We start from the raw sequence: 18,303 nt of genomic DNA on the forward strand, positions 1-18,303 counted from the left end.
CTTCATCCTGTGGCCTGAAGATTGGATTAGAAACTTACTTGTGCTGTAGGCATTTTTGATATCTTGTTTTTCTCTTTGTACTCTTATTTTAAAGCCCTTTGTGAAATTATAAAGAGTAAATAAATAAATTTACTTTGTAACCATATCTAAGTTGTGCTTCAGTATCCATATTGTCCTATAACCAATTAAAATAGTTTTACTTGTCTGTTTTCTCTATTAAGTTATAAATTATTGAGGGTAAGAACTATTTTGGGACATACTGAGAAAGAAATAAAAAAAAATCCCACTCACAATAGCCTCAAAAGCAAACCAAACTCAAAACAAAAACCACCACAGCATGGGCTGGGAAGGTGGGTCAGTGGTAGAGTGCTTGTCTTGCATGCATGAGGCCCTGGGTTCGATTCTTCAGCACCACATAAGCAGAAAAAGCTGGAAGTGGAGCTGTGGCTCAAGTGCTAGAGGGCTAACCTTGAGCTGAAGAACTGAGGGACAGTGCCCAGGCCCAGAGTTCAGGCCCACAATCGACAAAAAAAAAAAAAAAAAAGCCCACCACAGCAAAAAAAGTAGGAATAATTTTAACTAAGGAGCTCATAGATCTTTATAATAAAAACTTATAACCATGACGAAAGTGAAGACACTAGGCTTTCTACATTTGTAGATCAGTAGAATATTGTGAAATGGCCATATTACCAAAGTAATATAATTTCCATCAAAATTCTAATGACATTCTTTACATGAACAGAAAATCCTAAAATTCATGTGCTCTGCTGGACCAAAACTCAATGTTTACTAAAATGCCTTGATCTTTCATGGCTAACAGATATACTTTAGATAATTTAAAATTCTGAAACACTAAGATTTCTGTAACACTAAAGCATAGCCTTTTACAAAAAAATTATTGACAATTTCTACTCAATTATTGAAAAGTAAGTAAATAATAAATTCAATTAGTAACATTTCTTTACCAACTAAGATGAAAAAGTTGAGTCTAAGGTGAGGGCTGATATACTCTATAAAACAAAGAAGGAAAGCAGTTTAGAAAAAGGAAGTGAGATAGTTGATTGACAGTTCTTAGAAAAAGGTTAAAAATTCAAAAGGAGTGACTGCATGTGGCCCAGAACTTAAAAGCTTTTTTCTTTCCAACAGAAGAGCACTTGCAAGTAATAACAGGTTGCCATGGAGATGAGAACCTAGAGGGATCAGAGAACTGAATTTGCAGTTAAATGGGCTGGAAACAACTCTTACTACTTGGTAAAGGGAAGAGATTAAAAATATACTTGATGCCAGAGGTAATCTTGTTCACCTAGTTATTTCCCAACCCCATTAATGAAAAAAGAAGTCTAAAAAAGCAAATGAAAATTCAAAGCATCCATAGATTGAACATAATTCCAGGATTTCAAACATTATCATAATCCTTCCTATTCTGGATGATTGTACTTCTTTTCAAAGTACTTGCCAGTACTTTGAGACTAAAATTGTTTTCAAGAATAAACTGAAGTAACTGAGCAGACTCAAACTTCAGTGGAAAGACCATGACAAATGAAAAATAACAAGAGTAAGGACAGACTGAAGTAATAAAAATCTAGGTGGTAAAAATCTCTTTGTAGTCAATCATAGAATACCTTTGTGAGTGCTGTAAAGAGCTGCAAACGTCACCATGAAGAAAGTTGTGGAGTATTTGCCAGCATTAACTAAATGAGGAAAGGCCCTTTTTGTGTCACGGTATCGGCGCAGGCACTGGATGAACCGAAGCCAAGCAGGAATGCACTGAACGATGGCTCGCACACCGTACGTATATTTGTTGCAAATTTTTGTTTCTGAGAAAATTTCAAAAGAATAAAACATTAAAAAAGACAATATCTAGTTACATTAAGTCATAAATGTAACCATTAGCAAGTCTTAAAAGTCTTATATTTTAGTTTTTCCTTCTTGCAAATATCTGTATTTTCAAGCTTTTTAATCGTTGACAAGCTATTAAAAAAAAGGTAAAAAGAAATTAGTTGGACATTTTTTCCTCTTAGATTTTTGAATAGCTGTCCTAGAATCACTTTCTCTTGAGTATGATAAAGCTATAAGTGAATTAGAAAATGAGCATGCTAATCAAAGGAGAATAAATTGCTTTGTTGTATAATTTAAAGCAACTGAAACATCTACAAATTTAAAAGGTACTACAATTTCATTAGCTCCAAATCACTATAATACATCCAAGAAAATGTTTATATTACTTTCTTTTTTAAACCAAGAATAGTTTTACTTTTGTTGAACTCTGGTTATATAACATGACAAATCTAAACAAGAGTTGTGATCCACTGGCATTCATTCAAAATATGTCACACAGGCTCTAATGTATTTTGAGACAAGATCCTGCTTTGTAGCCCAGGCTGTCCTGGAACTTCTGGATAGTCCTGCCTTAGTCTCTAAAGTGCTTGTATTACAGGTGAATGCCATCTTGTCAAAATTATCAATAACTTTTGTTAGTCAGATGCTATAATATCTACATTAAATTGTTGTCACAAAGGCAAACTTCCTTAATAATATAATTCCAGGCATAAACTAAAGGTATGACAAAGAACTAGTAGTAAAAACAAAAGGTCTCAACCAAATAACTATTAAAAGGAATCTTTCATAAAGTACTTGATTTGAACTAAATAAATAGTACATTTGATCATTAATATCTATATAATAGTATAGAAAAATATTATGATGACAAATTATTGGCATTAAAGCACTGCACTATAACTACTAGAATTTTTTTTAAGTGTTAGAATCCTTTTTAAATAAGTTGTAAAGCTCTTGGCAAATGGATGGCTAAACTCATAACATGATTTAAAAGTCAGATTTCAGAATCAGAGATTGTTAACAGAATGCCAAGCACATTTAATTAAGTTTGTAATTTTTTTTTTTGGGGTCCGGATGTGGGGCCTGAACTCGGCCTGGGCGCTGGTCCCTCAGCTTTTCAGCTCAAGGCTAGCGCTCTACCACTTGAGCCACAGCGCCACTTCTGGCTTTTTCTTTTTTGCTTATGTGGTGCTGAGGAATTGAACCCAGGGCCTCATGCATGCAAGGCAAGCGCTCTACCACTGAGCCACCTTCCCAGACCAAGTTTGTAATTTTATTTGATGAAATTTCACCATGTCCTTAACTTTCCCAGTTACCATTCTCAATATTTCTTGGTATGAATGAAAATTCATACCCTACCTGCATTTGGCAACAGGCCAGTATTTTCATCCCATTTCAGCTCAAAACTGTAGAAGCAGATCATATATTCCAGGTCCATTAGTATCACTGACAGGCTGTTCAGCTGATCAGCTAGCCAGAAATCAGCAAAGCCTACTTTGTGGAAGGGGGCTGTAAATACTCGAAACTGAAAGAAAAAAAAATCTATTTTGTGTTTGATCATTCAGCATGATTACTTTAGCTAGTAAAACAAAACTAATGAGCACCAATTACCAACAAACACAAGGACCAAGCAACAGTAGCTGGGTATAATTAAGTATAACTAAGTAAGGAAATAAAGGACAGGAATAACTACAGTTAAAAAAATAGAGGTGAGCAGACTTAAAGCCAAGAACAAAATAAAGCAAAAGAAAGACTGCTGAGGATAGAACCACTGAAAGGAAGTCTAATTTAGAGTGTAAAGTACTATGATCACTTCTAGAATATCTTCCTATTGTAGCTAACTAAACACAAAGCTCTTCATTGCTTGCAAAGAAAAGCTAAGGAAGGACTATACATCATCCCACACATTATAGTCAAATAAAATTGGCTTCTGTTGCACTAATTTCATGATAATAATTTCACCATAAAAATCATTCTTCTGGGCCGGGCGCTGGTGGCTCACGCCTGTAATCCTAGCTACTCAGGAGGCTGAGATCTGAGGATCGCTGTTCAAAGCCAGCCCGGGCAGTAGAGACCGTGAGACTCCTATCTCCAATAAACCACTAGAAAACCAGAAGTGGCGTTGTAGCTCAAGTGGTAGAGCGCTCGCCTTGAGCTGAAGAGCTGAGGGACAGCGCCCAGGCCCAGAGTTCAAGTCCCATGACCGACAAAAAAAAAATCATTCTTCTGGGGCTGGGAAGGTGGCTCAGTGGTAGAGTGCTTGCTTTCCATGCATAAGGCCCTGGGTTCAATTCCTCAGCACCACATAAGCAGAAAAAGCCGGAAGTGGCACTGTGGCTCGAGTGGTAGAGTGCTAGCCTTGAGCTGAAGAGCTGAGGGACAGCGACAGACCCAGGGTTCAAGCCCACAACTGTCCCCCCCCCCCAAAAAATCATTCTTCCCACTGTTCTGAAAACAATAATAAATGTATTAAAGTTAAATGTAATGACCACTCTTTGATGCAGTGTATTTTTCTTAGGGTTTATGTATGATTTAACTCAATTTTTAGTATTCTAAAGGTAGGTACTATGCATATTTCCATTATAAATAAACTTATCCCTAGCTCTTCAGTGGAAATCTATTACCACTATAAACAGAAATCCTGACACTGCAGAGAAACTAAGATTAGAGAGTAATGCTATCACCAGAAATGTGTTTAAACTGTGAAGATTGCATTGATAAACCTGTGTGAAGATGGAATGAAGGCAGCTTTTATTTTCATTATATCAGACTCCATCTTATTATACAGGAGAAATGCACTGAAAGAATTTTGTCTAAGGAGTAGTCGTTTGGCTAAGTGGGTATACTCAATAGACAAATTCAATCTAAGAGTCTATGAAAACTCTCCTTTTAGACTTAGTTTGTTCTTTCTATTCTTTCTCTAAATATTTTTCTGGTGTCATCTATGAAAGTTATGTGTATTGGATCTCAGAAAGTGGTATCAGGTGTCTGCGGGACACAATGAAGGCTGAGACATTGTTTTCTGAGGCAATATATTTTGGCTCTCTGCTTCAGTCCATTGATAACGCTCATACTCCTTCTGTGGGTCCAACAAGCCAAAAAGATAAGCTATCCTATTTGTAACCATAAGCTCTGGATACTGTATATGTTTTTGGTAGTGAAGGAGGGGGAATGGGTAGAGTAGAATGTTAATCAATGAAGGTAAGTGAATAGATAAATGGCAAAGATGACCTTTAAATTTCTACTTTCTAGACTTGTGAATAAATGTATGTTTTCCAAAACTGACTTTTATATTCTACTAATTTGATCTATTAGATCAAAGTTAAATATTTAAAATAAAGTGACCAACAAGTGTAACCGATAAATATCAGTGTTTAAAAGTATAGTTTATTGGGCTGGGAGGGTGGCTCAGTGGTAGAGCGCTTGCCATGCATGCATGAGGCCCTGGGTTCAATTCCTCAGCACCACATAAACAGTAAAAGCAGGAAGTGGGCGCTGTGGCTCAAGTGGTAGAGCGCTAGCCTTGAGCTGAAGAGCTGAGCAACAGTGCCCAGGCCCTGAGTTCAGGCCCCACAACCAGCAAAAAAAAAAAAAAAGAAAATTGGCTGAGTTCAGTCACTGCAGTTTTTGCCACCAAAGCTGGGGTACCATGTGCATAGATGTAAATAGTAACCTTCTCAAATCCTACAACCCAGTAGCTTTGGTTTTATACTATTTTTTAAATGCTACACAGAAGTTTCTGAACTTACCAGCAGCTTAAGGAGCCAAAACCGAGACTTATAATAAAAAGTTTTGGTGGGATTGATAAGAAAGAAGATCATAAATCCATAAAGGGCAAGTGGATAGACATATGTGGGGATGACACTAATTGGAGCAAAGAAGCATGCCAAAAGGCTCAGGCACCACAATATCCCCAGGAATCCAGCAATCTGGTAAAAAATAGGGAAGGAAAGAAAAAAAGAAAATTAGTTTTATTTGTATTACTACTCAGAAGTATCTTTAATAAATGAAGATAAATAAAATGATTAGTAATAAGCCAATAATTCTAATAGATGGATTTCAGTACCTATTAAACCTACTATACAACTAAGGCAAACAATAGTCATAGGATTTTATATCTTGCTTTGATTACCTCAAAAAGATGTTGATGAGACAAATTGCTTCTTGGATTAAGTTCAAAGATGAGCACATGATTTACTCCAGCCTGTCTCCAACCATATGTGTTGATGCCCAGTAGAAAAAGGAATTCAATCAGAAGAAAGCCACCACGATAGATTCTTATCAAGGGCCATATACCTGTATCTGTTTCAAGTTTAAACACAGCTGAAAGAAAATTTATTGGTCAGTTATAAAACCCATGATGTCACTTTTACTTTTTCATTTTCTAAGACCTAGCCCTAACATGGAATTTTTCATAAATAAAACCTATACCTATATAATTTCAACTTGCCTCCAGATTCTTTTTGCATTTACTCTGCAGAGCAATTTTCCTCAAACTTGGCTTTTAGCATGTTATTCCACTGCTTCATTAATTTCTTAGATTATTATGAAGAATGCTGACATGGCTTAGAATCAAAAGATCAGTTATGTCAGCTGAGGATTTCTGATATAATATAATCTCTTTGGTTGTTTTTTTTTACTATTAAACTAGACATGATAATATCTAATTCACAGAATTGCTCTATTCTTCTTTCCCTCCCTTCCTTTTTAAAAAAAGAATAAAAAAGAACATATATCAAATGCCTAAACTAATATTTAGCCAATTATGAGTATTAAGCATATTCAGGTCACCTGATCAGGAAAAACTCTCAGGAGACACATTTGCTAAGATCTCAAGGAAATAGAAACAAAACCACTGGAATAGTCAGAGGACCCCAGGTGGACAAAGTACAAAGGGCCCTAGTTAACAAGGCCAAGGTCATTATGATTGGAATTTCAAGGAGGTAAAGTGGGAGAGTTTGTCAGTACTTCTTAAAGAATTAAGCTTTTATTTTGATGTATAAGTCAGTGGAAGACTTTGAACATAATTGACATAAACCTCATTAATAATTTTAAAGGGAATAAGTATGAAAACAAGGAGATTATTAAATGGAAAACTAGATTTAGCTTTACATTCTGATTCTAAAACAAAGATCACAGATACAGTACAAAAGTAAGGAAACAAAAATAACATATAAATTTCAAAGTAGCCATAATAGATTAGACATAGTAAAATCAATATACAAATTCCAATCATAAAGTATCTTAAAATGAAATTAAGAAAACAGCATTATAAATAAGAAAATGTCTACGAGTAACTTTAACCCAAAAAGTAAAAAGAGTTGTACAATGAAAACTACAAAATATTGCTTAAAAACTTAAAGTAAACTTGAACATATAAAAAGAATTCCAGCTGGGCGCTGGTGGCTCATGCCTATAATCCTTGCTACTTAGGAGGCTGAGATCTGAGGATCATGGTTCAAAGCCAGCCTGGGCAGGAAAGTCAGTGAGACTCTTATCTCTAATTAACCACCAGAAAACCGGAAGTGGTCCTGTGGCTCAAGTTTAGAATGGCAGGTAGCCTAGAGCTAAAGAGCTGAGGGACAGTGCCCAGGCCCACATTCAAGCCCCTCGACTGACAAAAAAAATAGAAGTTCCATATTAATAGATTAGAAGACTGATATCAGAATGGCAATACAACCTAAATTAGTATACAGATGTAAGGGCACCCATACCAAAATTTAGATAGCCCTTTTCCTTTGGGAGAAATGGAAAAAGTTGATCTTGAGTTCATACAATATTGCAGGAGATCCCAAAAAGCTAAAACAATAATAAAAAGAACACAGCCAGGGAACTCTTATTTCTAAATTTTAAACCTTACTATAAACCTACAGTAATCAAAACAGTGTGGCACTGACATAAAAACAGACATACAGCTGGTGCTGCTGGTATTTCACTCTGTAATCCTAGCTACTCAGGGTAAGATCTGACAATCACAGTTTGAAGCCAGCCTAGGTGGGAAAGTCTGTGAGACTGTTATCTCCAATAAACTACTCAGAAAAAAAGCCAGCAGTGGCACTGTGGCTCAAGTGGTAGAGTGCTACTCTTTAGCAAAAGCAGCTCAGGGGCAGTACCTAGGCCCAGAGGTTCAAGCTCCAGGATCAGGGGGGGAAAAAAAAAAGACAGAAAAATGTACTGAAAAAATACAAGAAACAAGCTGGGCACTGGTGGCTCACGCCTGTAACCCTAGCTACTCAGGAGGCTGAGATCTGAGGATCGAGGTTCAAAGCCAGCCCAGGCAGGAAAGTCCGTGAGACTCTTATCTCCAATAAAACTACTAGAAAACTGGAAGTAGTGCTGTGGCTCAAGCAATAGAGTGCTCGCTTTGAGATGAAGAGCACAAGGACAGTGCCCAAGCCCAGAGTTCAAGCCCCACAACAACAAAACAAAACAAAACAAAACAAAAAAAAAAAGAAACACACTGAAAGAAATCTATAGATCTATGGCCAGCTGACTTTCAAAATAGTGAGCAAAGATTCCACAGAAAAGCAAATTCTTTAGCTAGTACTTTGACAGTTGGCTATTCATATCATGTACAAAAACTGGTTCAAAACTGATGGTCACGCTCTCTCTCTGCTCTTTTCTAGCTTTTCCTCAGCTCTTTCCTTCTCTTCTCTTTCCCAGCTCTCTTCTCTTTCCTAGCTCTCTCTTTCCCACCTTTCCCAGACTCTCTCTCTGCTCTTTTCTAGCTCTTTCTCAGCTCTTTCCTTCTCTTCTCTTTCCCAGCTCCCTTCTCTTTTCTAGCTCTCTCTGCTCTTTTCTAGCTCTTTCTCAGCTCTTTCCTTCCCTTCTCTTTCCCAGCTCTCTCTCTTTCCCAGCTCTCCCAGCTCTCTTTCCCAGGCCTTTCCCCACCACGTGGAGGACCAAGATGGCCTGGTGTCAGCCGGAACGATGAATAAACCTACCCCTTACTTGAAAAAAAAACCCCAAACTGATGGTCACATATGAGCTAATGCTATAAAACTCTTAGAAAAAACAAAAAGGCAGATTTTCAGTCTTCAATTTGGCTATGGCTGTACATATGACACTAAAAAGATATGCAAAAGAAGAAGCAGGTGATTTGAGTTCATAAAAATTAAACTCTTGTAGATACATGGACTGTTACAAGCAAGTAAAAACATACTGAGCAGCCTAAAAGCCCTGCACTTGGAAAGCTGAGGTAGGAGAATCACAGTTTTATATCAGCCTGGTTTACATGGTAAGACTCTGTCTCAAAACAAAACAAAACAAAACAAAACATGACTTACAGAGTTAGAGAATATTTGTAAACTACTTATTTAAAAACAGCTTAATATTCAGAATAATTAGAGAACTTAATAACAAGACAACTCAATGAAAACATGAGCACAAGATTCGGATAGACATTTGTCCAAAGAAAAAATGCAAATGATCAGTAAGCTCATGAAAAGATGCTTAAAATGACTAGTCATTAGGAAAACACAAATTAAAATAACAAGCTATCACATCATACTTATTTGAATGGCATACAAATTTGTGAGACATTAATTCTTAGCTTTTGATAATTTTTTATAGTTTTTAAACAAGCATCTTTTTATCACATTTGCTTGCACCTAAATGGCCTTATATTGTCTTTTCACCAATTTATTCATTTACTTAAAATCAATTATTATTTTTCTTTGTATTTTACAGTTCTTAAAACAATGAGACAGAAAAAATAACATGATAGAGAAAGCCTGTGCTTTGGAATTAAATTCTATAGACTAAATATCAAATCCTAGTAAACCAAATGATGTATTTTTTCTAAAACTCACTTTCCTTATTGGTCAATTGGGTTAACATCTATTCTCATTAATTTGTTAATAAGATCAAAAGTAAGAACATTTGCTGGGCGTCAGTGGCTCATATCTGTATAATCCTAGCTATTCAAGATACTGAAATCTGAGGATCAAAGTTTAAACCTGCCCATGCAGTAGAGAGTCCAATCTTCAATTAGCCACCAAAAATCAAAAGCGGGGCTGTAGCTCAAGTAATAGAGTGCTAACTTAGTTAAAAAAAAAAAACACAGAAACAGCACCAGGGCCCTGAGTTCAAACCTCAGGACTGGTAGCACAAAACCCTCCAAGCCCCAAACAAAAAAAACAAAACCCCAAAACAAAAAACAAAAAAACCTCTGAGAGGTAGAAATGTAAGAAATTTTAAGGAATTAAGTACTGACACATAATGAACATAAATGAACCCTGAAAACATTAGGCTAATTGAAGGAAGCCATACAAAAAGTGCCTCATATTGAATATTGGTTATAAGAAATATCCAGAGTAGGAAATTTCATAGAGACAAAAAGTCTCACTTCTTTGTTAGACACATGATTTCAACTATTATAGATATGCTGTAACATATCACAATTTTTTAAATCTGTCCAATTAAAAATCTGTGGTTAGCCAGGCACTGGTGGCTCATGTAATCCTAACTACTCAGGAGGCTGAGGTCCGAGGATAGTAATTTGAAGCCATCCAGGGCAAAAAAAGTCCATTTAGACTCTTATCTCCAAGTAGTCAACAAAAAAATTGGAAGTGGAGCTGTGGCTCAAGTGACAGAGTACTAGCCTGGAACAAAAAAGCTCAGGGACAGCACCCAGGCCCTGGATTCAAGCTCCAGAACTAGCACCAAAAAAATAAAATAAAATAAATCTGTGACCATGGATAAAAGATAAATAGCCTAGCTAGTAGATATATCTATGATTCTAACAGCTGTAATATTCTTTCTACATATGAAGAAAACTACCATGAACAGAAAAATGTAATATATTCATAAAACATAATTATAAAACCTAAGTTCTACTTGATAACATAAACTTTCATTTAAGTAAATGAAATTTTTTTCTGGCAGGATCTTTCTGAAATAATCTTTTGTAGATGTACTGGAGATAAGCTACAACATCTCTTGCCAGTTAATAAGGTTATCATCAGAACTCCATGGAATTAAAAAAAAAACTAGAATTACTATCACTTTTTTTTTTTTTGTCAGTCATGGGGCTTGAATTCTGAGCCTAGGTGCTGTCCCTCAGCTCTTCAGCTCAAGGAGAGCGCTCTACCACTTGAGCTACAGCGCCACTTCCGATTTTCTGGTGGTTAATTGGAGATAAGAGTCTCATATGGACTTTCCTGCCCTGGTTAGCTTTGAACCATGATCCTCAGATCTCAGCCTCCTGAGTAGCTAGGATTACAGGCGTGAGCCACCAGCACCCCACTGTACCTGAGTTACTTTTGCTCAAAGCTGGCACTCTACCACCTGAGGCACAGCGCCACTTCTGGATTTTTCTGTTTATGTGGTACTGAGGTATGGAAACCAGGGCCTCAAGCATGCTAGACAATCACTCTACCACTAGCCACATCCCCATCCCCCAAACCTGTACAACACGGCTTGGTTGTATACACACCAGTGTGTCCATATTAAAACAAATTCTAGCCAGGCACTGGTGGCTCACGCCTGTAATCCTAGCTACTCAGGAGGCTGAGATCTGAGGATCATGGTTCAAAGCCAGCCCAGGCAAGAAAGTCCAGGCCCAGAGTTCAAGACACACAACCGACAAAATAAATAAATAAAATAAAAACAAAAATTCTGCCCCTGCGCCCCAAGAAGCCTATCTTAAAAGTTAAAAAAATGAATCTTTTATATACAGTACCAAGTTTCCAAACCAGTTTTCTTTAAAAGAAGTTTTACAAAATTTAAAAAGGAATACACATATAAGAAAAGGCCTTCAAATATTATGACGGATATAAAAAGCCTCTTCTCAGTCCAAGTCCCTTCCCTGGAGGATACCAAGCTAACAATTTTATCTATTATCTTTTAACAATTCTTCAAGTACAAAGAACTATTGGGAGTATGCTATCCATGTTCTAAAGCCTGTTTTTTAAAAAACAAAAAGTATCACAGAAGTGTCATTTTTCCAGATTAGCACACAAACAGCTGTTATTTCCTAATGCTGTGTAATAAAGAAATATGGATAAATTATAACTATACATTATCATGAGTAATGATAAAAGTGACAGAACTCAAAATAGGGAATACAGCACATTAACTGTATACCAGTGGCCCACTTCATATCCTTCTCTTTAACAAAATCTTACTCACTTGAATTCTATGTAAATGGACTCACAAAATTTGTACTTTAAAAAATGTGTGCAACCTTTTTTTAAATCAACATTTGTTTATAAGACTCATCCATGTTCTTCAATGAAGTTGTATTTCATTCTCCACACTATTATATATTATTTCACCGGGTTCAAAGTAGTTTATTTATTCTATTGTCTATGAATATTTGGATTGTTTCAAGTTTTGCAATAATCACAAACAGCACTGCTACTAAAATTCTCATTCATGCCTTCGGGTGGATAGGATTGGGCAGGGTTTTGGCTCAAATAGGAGAGTGTGAGAGTCTAGGCTTTTCACCAAAAAATTTTTAAAATTTATCTCACACACAAAAAAAAAAAGAAAAGAAAAGAAGAACTTTCCATTGATACAGCTGGATCTAAACTTAATGTGTTCAGATTTGGAAAGCATGTCAAACAAAAGTGCTCCCTAAAGTGCTATACCCCATTTTACTTCTACCTTTCCATCCATTTTAATATTTACATGGCATTCTGTTGTATCAGGGCAATTAAAAATATATGTGCATACATATGCACATATATAAGTACAAGGATATCTATAGAAATAAAGTTGCTTAGAGATATTTAAAATTTATATATGTATTCTTAAATTATTTTCAAAAAAGCTTGCAACCATATTCTTACCACTAGTTTGTGTAAGTGCCTATATCACACCCTTATATTGATTGTAAATGGCCAAAGACAGTGAAATATAGTATATATCAAAGAATCTCTATTGAGATACACAAGTTAAAAAAACCTTTCATCTTTATGAAATTAAATTATGGAATACATGATTTTTCAGACAAATTACTAAACACTGGGTCTTGTCTCCTGAGAAACCAAAGCAATTACACACATAATTTTTATGTTAATGCTAAAAAAAAATCATGCTGGAACATGTATTACTACTACTGCACTCTTCCTCACTCTCAACACTGAGGCCCTGCTGGGAGATAAGTAAGGGTAGTCAGCTGGGTTTAACTGTGCTCCCCCTCAAGAACACTCACAAAGACCAAACAAAAAAAGGTTCTGAGGTAAGAAAACCCCATGCATAACATTAAACACATAAATCACACACATAAAAAAACCCACCAAAGTGTATCACAAAAGTCTTTACTAAACAAAGCCCCCTTTATCCTGAATTTTAAAAAAGACTTTTTAATTAATTCGCATGAAAATAAAGTTTATATTTTTTGATGTCTTTTTTAAATGAAAGTGATGATGGTCATACTACCACATTTGTCTTGGAAATCAAAGAATGCCACCCACAAATGAGCAAGAGAGAGAGTGCTTTAGATAATACCTGTTTGACTCTAGGTAAATTTACTACCTTACTTTCACAACCCATTCCTTCCTCCTAAATCTCACTGGTATCCTGGGCTAACTAGATTTCTCCCATCCAAGTACTAACCAGGCCCGACCCTGCTTAGCTTCCGAGATCAGATGAGATCGGGCACGTTCAGGGTGGTATGGCCATAGACAGGCTAACTAGATTTCTTTGCTCATCTGTTTCCTTTTCAGAGAATACCTTTCATTCCACTAATACCTAGCTTAAACACCATGTCTTCCATCAGGTCTTCCCTGATAGTCTTATTTAAAAGCAAAGAGTTGCAGCTGGGCACCGGTGGCTCATGCCTGTAATCCTAGCTACTCAGGAGGCTGAGATCTGAGGACCACAGTTTGGAGCCAGTCCAGGTACAAAAGCCTGTGAGGTTCTTATCTCCAATAAACTACTCAGAAAAAGCTGGAAGTGGTGCTGCAGCTCAAGTGGTAGAGCACAAACCATGAGCACAAAGAGGTTCAAGGATAGCACCTAGGCCCTGAGTTCAAGCTCCTGGACAGGCAAAAAAAAAAAAAAAAAAAAAAAAAAAAAAAAGTGCTCAGTTATTCCTATTCCTTTGAACTGGTTAGAACATTTAATACCTTCTACCTCAAAATGTATTATAATTATTGTGTTAATCTTCCTAACATAATGAACTTTATAAGGAAAGAAGTTTTCTTTTCTATGTTAATGCTCAGCAGCTAGCTCGATAATGTAGGTCTAGCTTTGTGCTATAGTATTTCTATGTATTCTGTATCAGTACACTGTATTTATCCTAGATTATCCTAATATCCTAGCTAGATTCATATCTGATCATGGAGTACATATAACGATGTTACATCATAAGCTTAGGGTACTTAATTTTTAATAACTAATGGGAAGGAGAACTGTAACAACACAAAAACATACTTGTTGATAGGTAAAGTTCATATACTTTCTAAATGCTATTACAACTTGGGTTATAGTTTCAAAATACATAACTGGAAGTGTTAAAACATTTATGAAGTGTAATGAGTTGTGCAAATTATTTCTTGAACATCTGTTATATATAGTTGGCCCTGTTAAGGAACATGAAATATAAAATAATACATACTATCGAAGGCTGTGTAACAGTGATCTAAACTACCAGGCATTCATTTTGATTACATTCAAAGTCTAAAACAGAATATACACATTTCTAAATCATATTCCTTTGCAGAATGAATGGTTTAATTTTATAATAAATTATTACACAGTTGTAATTATAATCATATGGACTCTTGAAGGATACCATGATTACTGGCCCTCAAGTTGAAAGTATTTGCCTGGAGGAAACTAAGATTTTAGATATTAGTTGTTTTTCTGTTTCTGTTTTTCAATTTTTGCTATTTGTGTTTTCTTCCTATCATTTAAGTTTATTGTTCTTCTTTTCTATCTATTTAAATGTCCCGAATTTTTTCTGAGTTCTTGTGTTCCATTCAGTGTACTGGAAATATACTAGCGAACAGAAGAGACGAAGCTTAAGCATCAAAGAGTTTACATTTTAGTGGGAAAACAGAGATAAATATGTAATATATTTTAATTATAAGCACTAAAGGGACAGAATAAATTATTTTAGGGTAGGCTGGGAATGTAGCTTAGTGGCAGAGTGCTTGCCTAGCATGCATGAAGCCCTGGATTCAATTCTTTAGTACCACACAAGCAGAAAAAGCCAGAAGTGGCACTGTGGCTCAAGTGGTAGAGTGTTAGCCTTGAGCAAAAGAAGCTCAGGAATAGCGCCAAGGCCCTAAGTTCAAGCCTCAGGACTGGCAAAAAAAAATAAAAAAAAAAATAGAGTTGGGTTTAGGGTGATTAGAAAGGTCTACTGAAAAGGGAACCGAAATGAATGGATAAAGTAACCTATGTACAGAGCTTGGGAAAGATACATTAGGCCACTGCAAGTCCCTCAGATGAGAAAGAACTTAGAATTTTCAAAGAACAGTAGATAAAACAGAGAGTGTAGGGGAGGATGACAGGATATATAGTAAGAGAGGTCCATGGGGACAATATTTTATTGTATCTTATAGGCCACTGTAAAATGTTTGGATTTTATTGTAAGAGAATGGGAATGGATTTCAAATAGAAGAGTGACATGATCTACATAAAACAAACAAAACACCATAGGTTTATATTGTATAGGAGGTTAACAGTGGATTCAAGGAAACAAGCTCAGAAAAAAATGTTGCGTAGATAAGGACCATACAGGTAGAAGTAGTGAGAAGCAGTTAGATTTAGATAATTTGAAGACAGAGCAACAGGATTTGCTGATGGATTAGTGATGAATAATGTTTTAGACTGAATCTTAAATGTTCCCCCAAAGGTCATGTGTTAAAAACTGTTCTCAGATGATGGCTCTATTAGCATATTAGGAACTTTAGCAGGAAGTAGGTCTAGTTGGAGAAGTAGGTCATTGGGGATATGCCATTAAATGGTATATCATGAGCCAAACCCCTTCCTAATTTTCTCCCAGCGACCATGACCTTGGCTCCACCACTTGCTTCCCACCACATTGTTCTGACCAGGACCAAAATGACAGGGCCAAACCATGGGCTGAAATAGTGAGTCAAAACAAATATTTCCTCCTTTTGATTTTTTTGTTGGGAGTGGGGCTTTAACTTTGGGCCTGGGCTCTTCAGCTCAAGGCTAGCACTCTATCACTTGAGCCACAGCAGCACTTCTGGTTTTCTGGTGGTTAAATGGAGATAAGAGTCTCATGGACTTTCCTGCCCTGCTGGATTTGAACCTTGACCTCAGATCTCAGCCTCCTGAGTAGCTAGAATTACATGTGTGAGCCACTGGCACCTAGCTAACATTTCCTCCTTTTACACCGCTAATCTCAGATATTCTGCCACAGTAATGGAAATTTGACTAACACTAGGGAAAACTAAAAGGTTTCAGCCTAAGAAACCAGGTAACAAGTGATGCCACAGAAAAGAAAAGGCTGCTTAGGGACAGAAAATCAAGAGTTCTTTTTTCCTATGTAAGTGTGGGGTGCCTATGAAATAGTCATGCAGCTAATTAGTCCTTAACATGTAAATGGTATTTACAGCAATAGGCTCAAGTAAGACTACCTCAGCAGGAAATGAGTAATAGTAGAGATGTAAGGATTTAATCTAATGGGATGCCCCCAATATTTCAATATTACAAAGAAGAGTATAGCTAGTGAAAGACACTGGGAAAGATCCACAAGTAAAATTTAGTAGGAAAGCCAACCTAAGAAAATATTTCAAAAGAAGCAGTGATAAACAATGTAAAATGCTATTGAGGGGTTTGGTAAAATTCTTCAGATAAATTTAGTAAGACTACACTTTCCTTACTATTTCATTATTTCTTAGTATTGAGGCTACTATTGCTTAAGAGCAAGCAACCTTTTCTACTATCTAATTTTTTAACTTGATTACATAAACAAGTTTCTTAAAACTATATACCAAAGCAATCATAAATAGTTCTGGAGAAGGCTGAGGATCTCCAATAAGCAAAGTCAGTTTTGGTGAATAAATTGCATAAGGTTTATTGATCTTCATCTATGATTACGAAGGCTAAAATTCTGGAACCCAAAGAAGTCTGAAGAAACTGAAACTAAAACTAAAAAAATGATGAAGAAGCTGGGCATCAGTGGCTCTTGTCTTGAATCCTAGCTACTCAGTAGGCTGAGACCTGAGGATTGTGGTTCAAAGCCCACCAGGGCAGACAAGTCCATGAGACTCATTATCTCCAATAAACGACCAGAAACCGAAGTGGCCCTGTGGCTCAAGTGGTAGAGTGCTTGCCTTGAGCTGAAGAGGTGAGGGACAGTGCCCAGGCCCAGAGTTCAAGCCCAATAACCAACAACAACAAAAAAAGATGAAGATTAAGAGGTCAATGATTAAAAGTGTAACTATACCCAAAGGCAAAAGAGAAAATAGCTGGGTGCTAGTGGCTTATGCCTGTAATCCCAGCTACTCAAGGAGGCTGAGATCTGAGGATCATGGTTCAAAGCCAGCCCAGCCAGGAAACTCCATGGGACTTTTATCTTAAAAAACTACTCAGAAAAAGCCAGAAGTGAAACTGTGGCTCAAATTTAGAGCACTAGCCTTAAACAAAAAGAAGCTCAAGGATAGAGCCCAAGCCCTGAGATCAAGCCCCAGAACTAGTACAAAAAAAAACAAAACAAATAAGAGACAAATAACCAATCTCCAAAGAAAAAAAATTAGCCTTGACAAACTTCTTTCACTATTTTTGGTATAAGAATGCATGATTTTTTGGGTGGGCAGGGCCAGTCCTGAGGCTTGAAATCAAGGCCTGGGCACTGTCCCTGAGATTCTTTTGCTCAAGGCAAGCACTCTACCACTTGAGCCACACTGCCACTTCTGGCTTTTTCTGTTTATGTGGTACTGAGAAATTGAATCCAGGGCTTCATGCATGCTAGGCAAGCACTCTACCCCCTAAGCCACATTCCCAGCCCCGAATGCTTCATTTATTTATTTATTTATTTATCCAGGGGCAGAATATGACACAGGCATATTAATTTGGATAAATTATTTCAAACTTTAAACTACTTACCTGCAAGCACAAGGGTAATATTTAGTACAATGAATATTCCACAAAATAGGCCAACCCTAAAAGTAGTCCATGCTGGTGCAGGCTGTGGACCAAAAAACAGCATTTTGAGTATAAGACGATATCAAATAACATTTAGCATATGCTATAATAAGCAGTAAAGTTTCACAATTTATAAAAATAGCTGGTGGGAGAAAAAAATGGGGCTGAATATAGTCAAAATACACAATTTGCAACTATGAAAACAGAACAAGAAAACCTCCTGGAAATGCTGTTTTAAAGAGAAGGGGAAGAAAGTATGATATGTGAAACTGAAATACAGTGTAAACTGTATAAAGATGTAACAATGAATTCCTCCCCTATATAACTAAGCCAGTAAAAATAAATACAAAAGGAACCTATGAAACCTTAAGTGTTTTATGATCCATTTTTTCT

The 18,303-nt window shown here is 36.5% G+C and overlaps 1 protein-coding gene across 2 annotated transcripts in view; it reads right to left on the minus strand.

Annotated features, from left to right (window-relative positions):
- The window catches only part of Xpr1 (xenotropic and polytropic retrovirus receptor 1), a 128,892-nt gene that overhangs the window by 28,070 nt on the left and 82,519 nt on the right, over positions 1 to 18,303 (minus strand). For both annotated transcript variants that reach the window (XM_070034329.1, XM_070034330.1), the window contains 5 exons: positions 17,872 to 17,953; positions 5,972 to 6,162; positions 5,589 to 5,768; positions 3,199 to 3,364; positions 1,623 to 1,817 (listed from right to left, as the gene is read on the minus strand). In XM_070034329.1, the coding sequence (XP_069890430.1) occupies positions 1,623 to 1,817; positions 3,199 to 3,364; positions 5,589 to 5,768; positions 5,972 to 6,162; positions 17,872 to 17,953 (814 nt within the window). The remainder of the gene's footprint in view (positions 1 to 1,622; positions 1,818 to 3,198; positions 3,365 to 5,588; positions 5,769 to 5,971; positions 6,163 to 17,871; positions 17,954 to 18,303) is intronic.

Source organism: Dipodomys merriami, unplaced genomic scaffold (genome assembly GCF_024711535.1).
Source record: "Dipodomys merriami isolate MVZ:Mamm:240054 unplaced genomic scaffold, mDipMer1.0.p SCAF_24, whole genome shotgun sequence".
Classification (NCBI taxonomy): Eukaryota; Metazoa; Chordata; class Mammalia; order Rodentia; family Heteromyidae; genus Dipodomys; species Dipodomys merriami.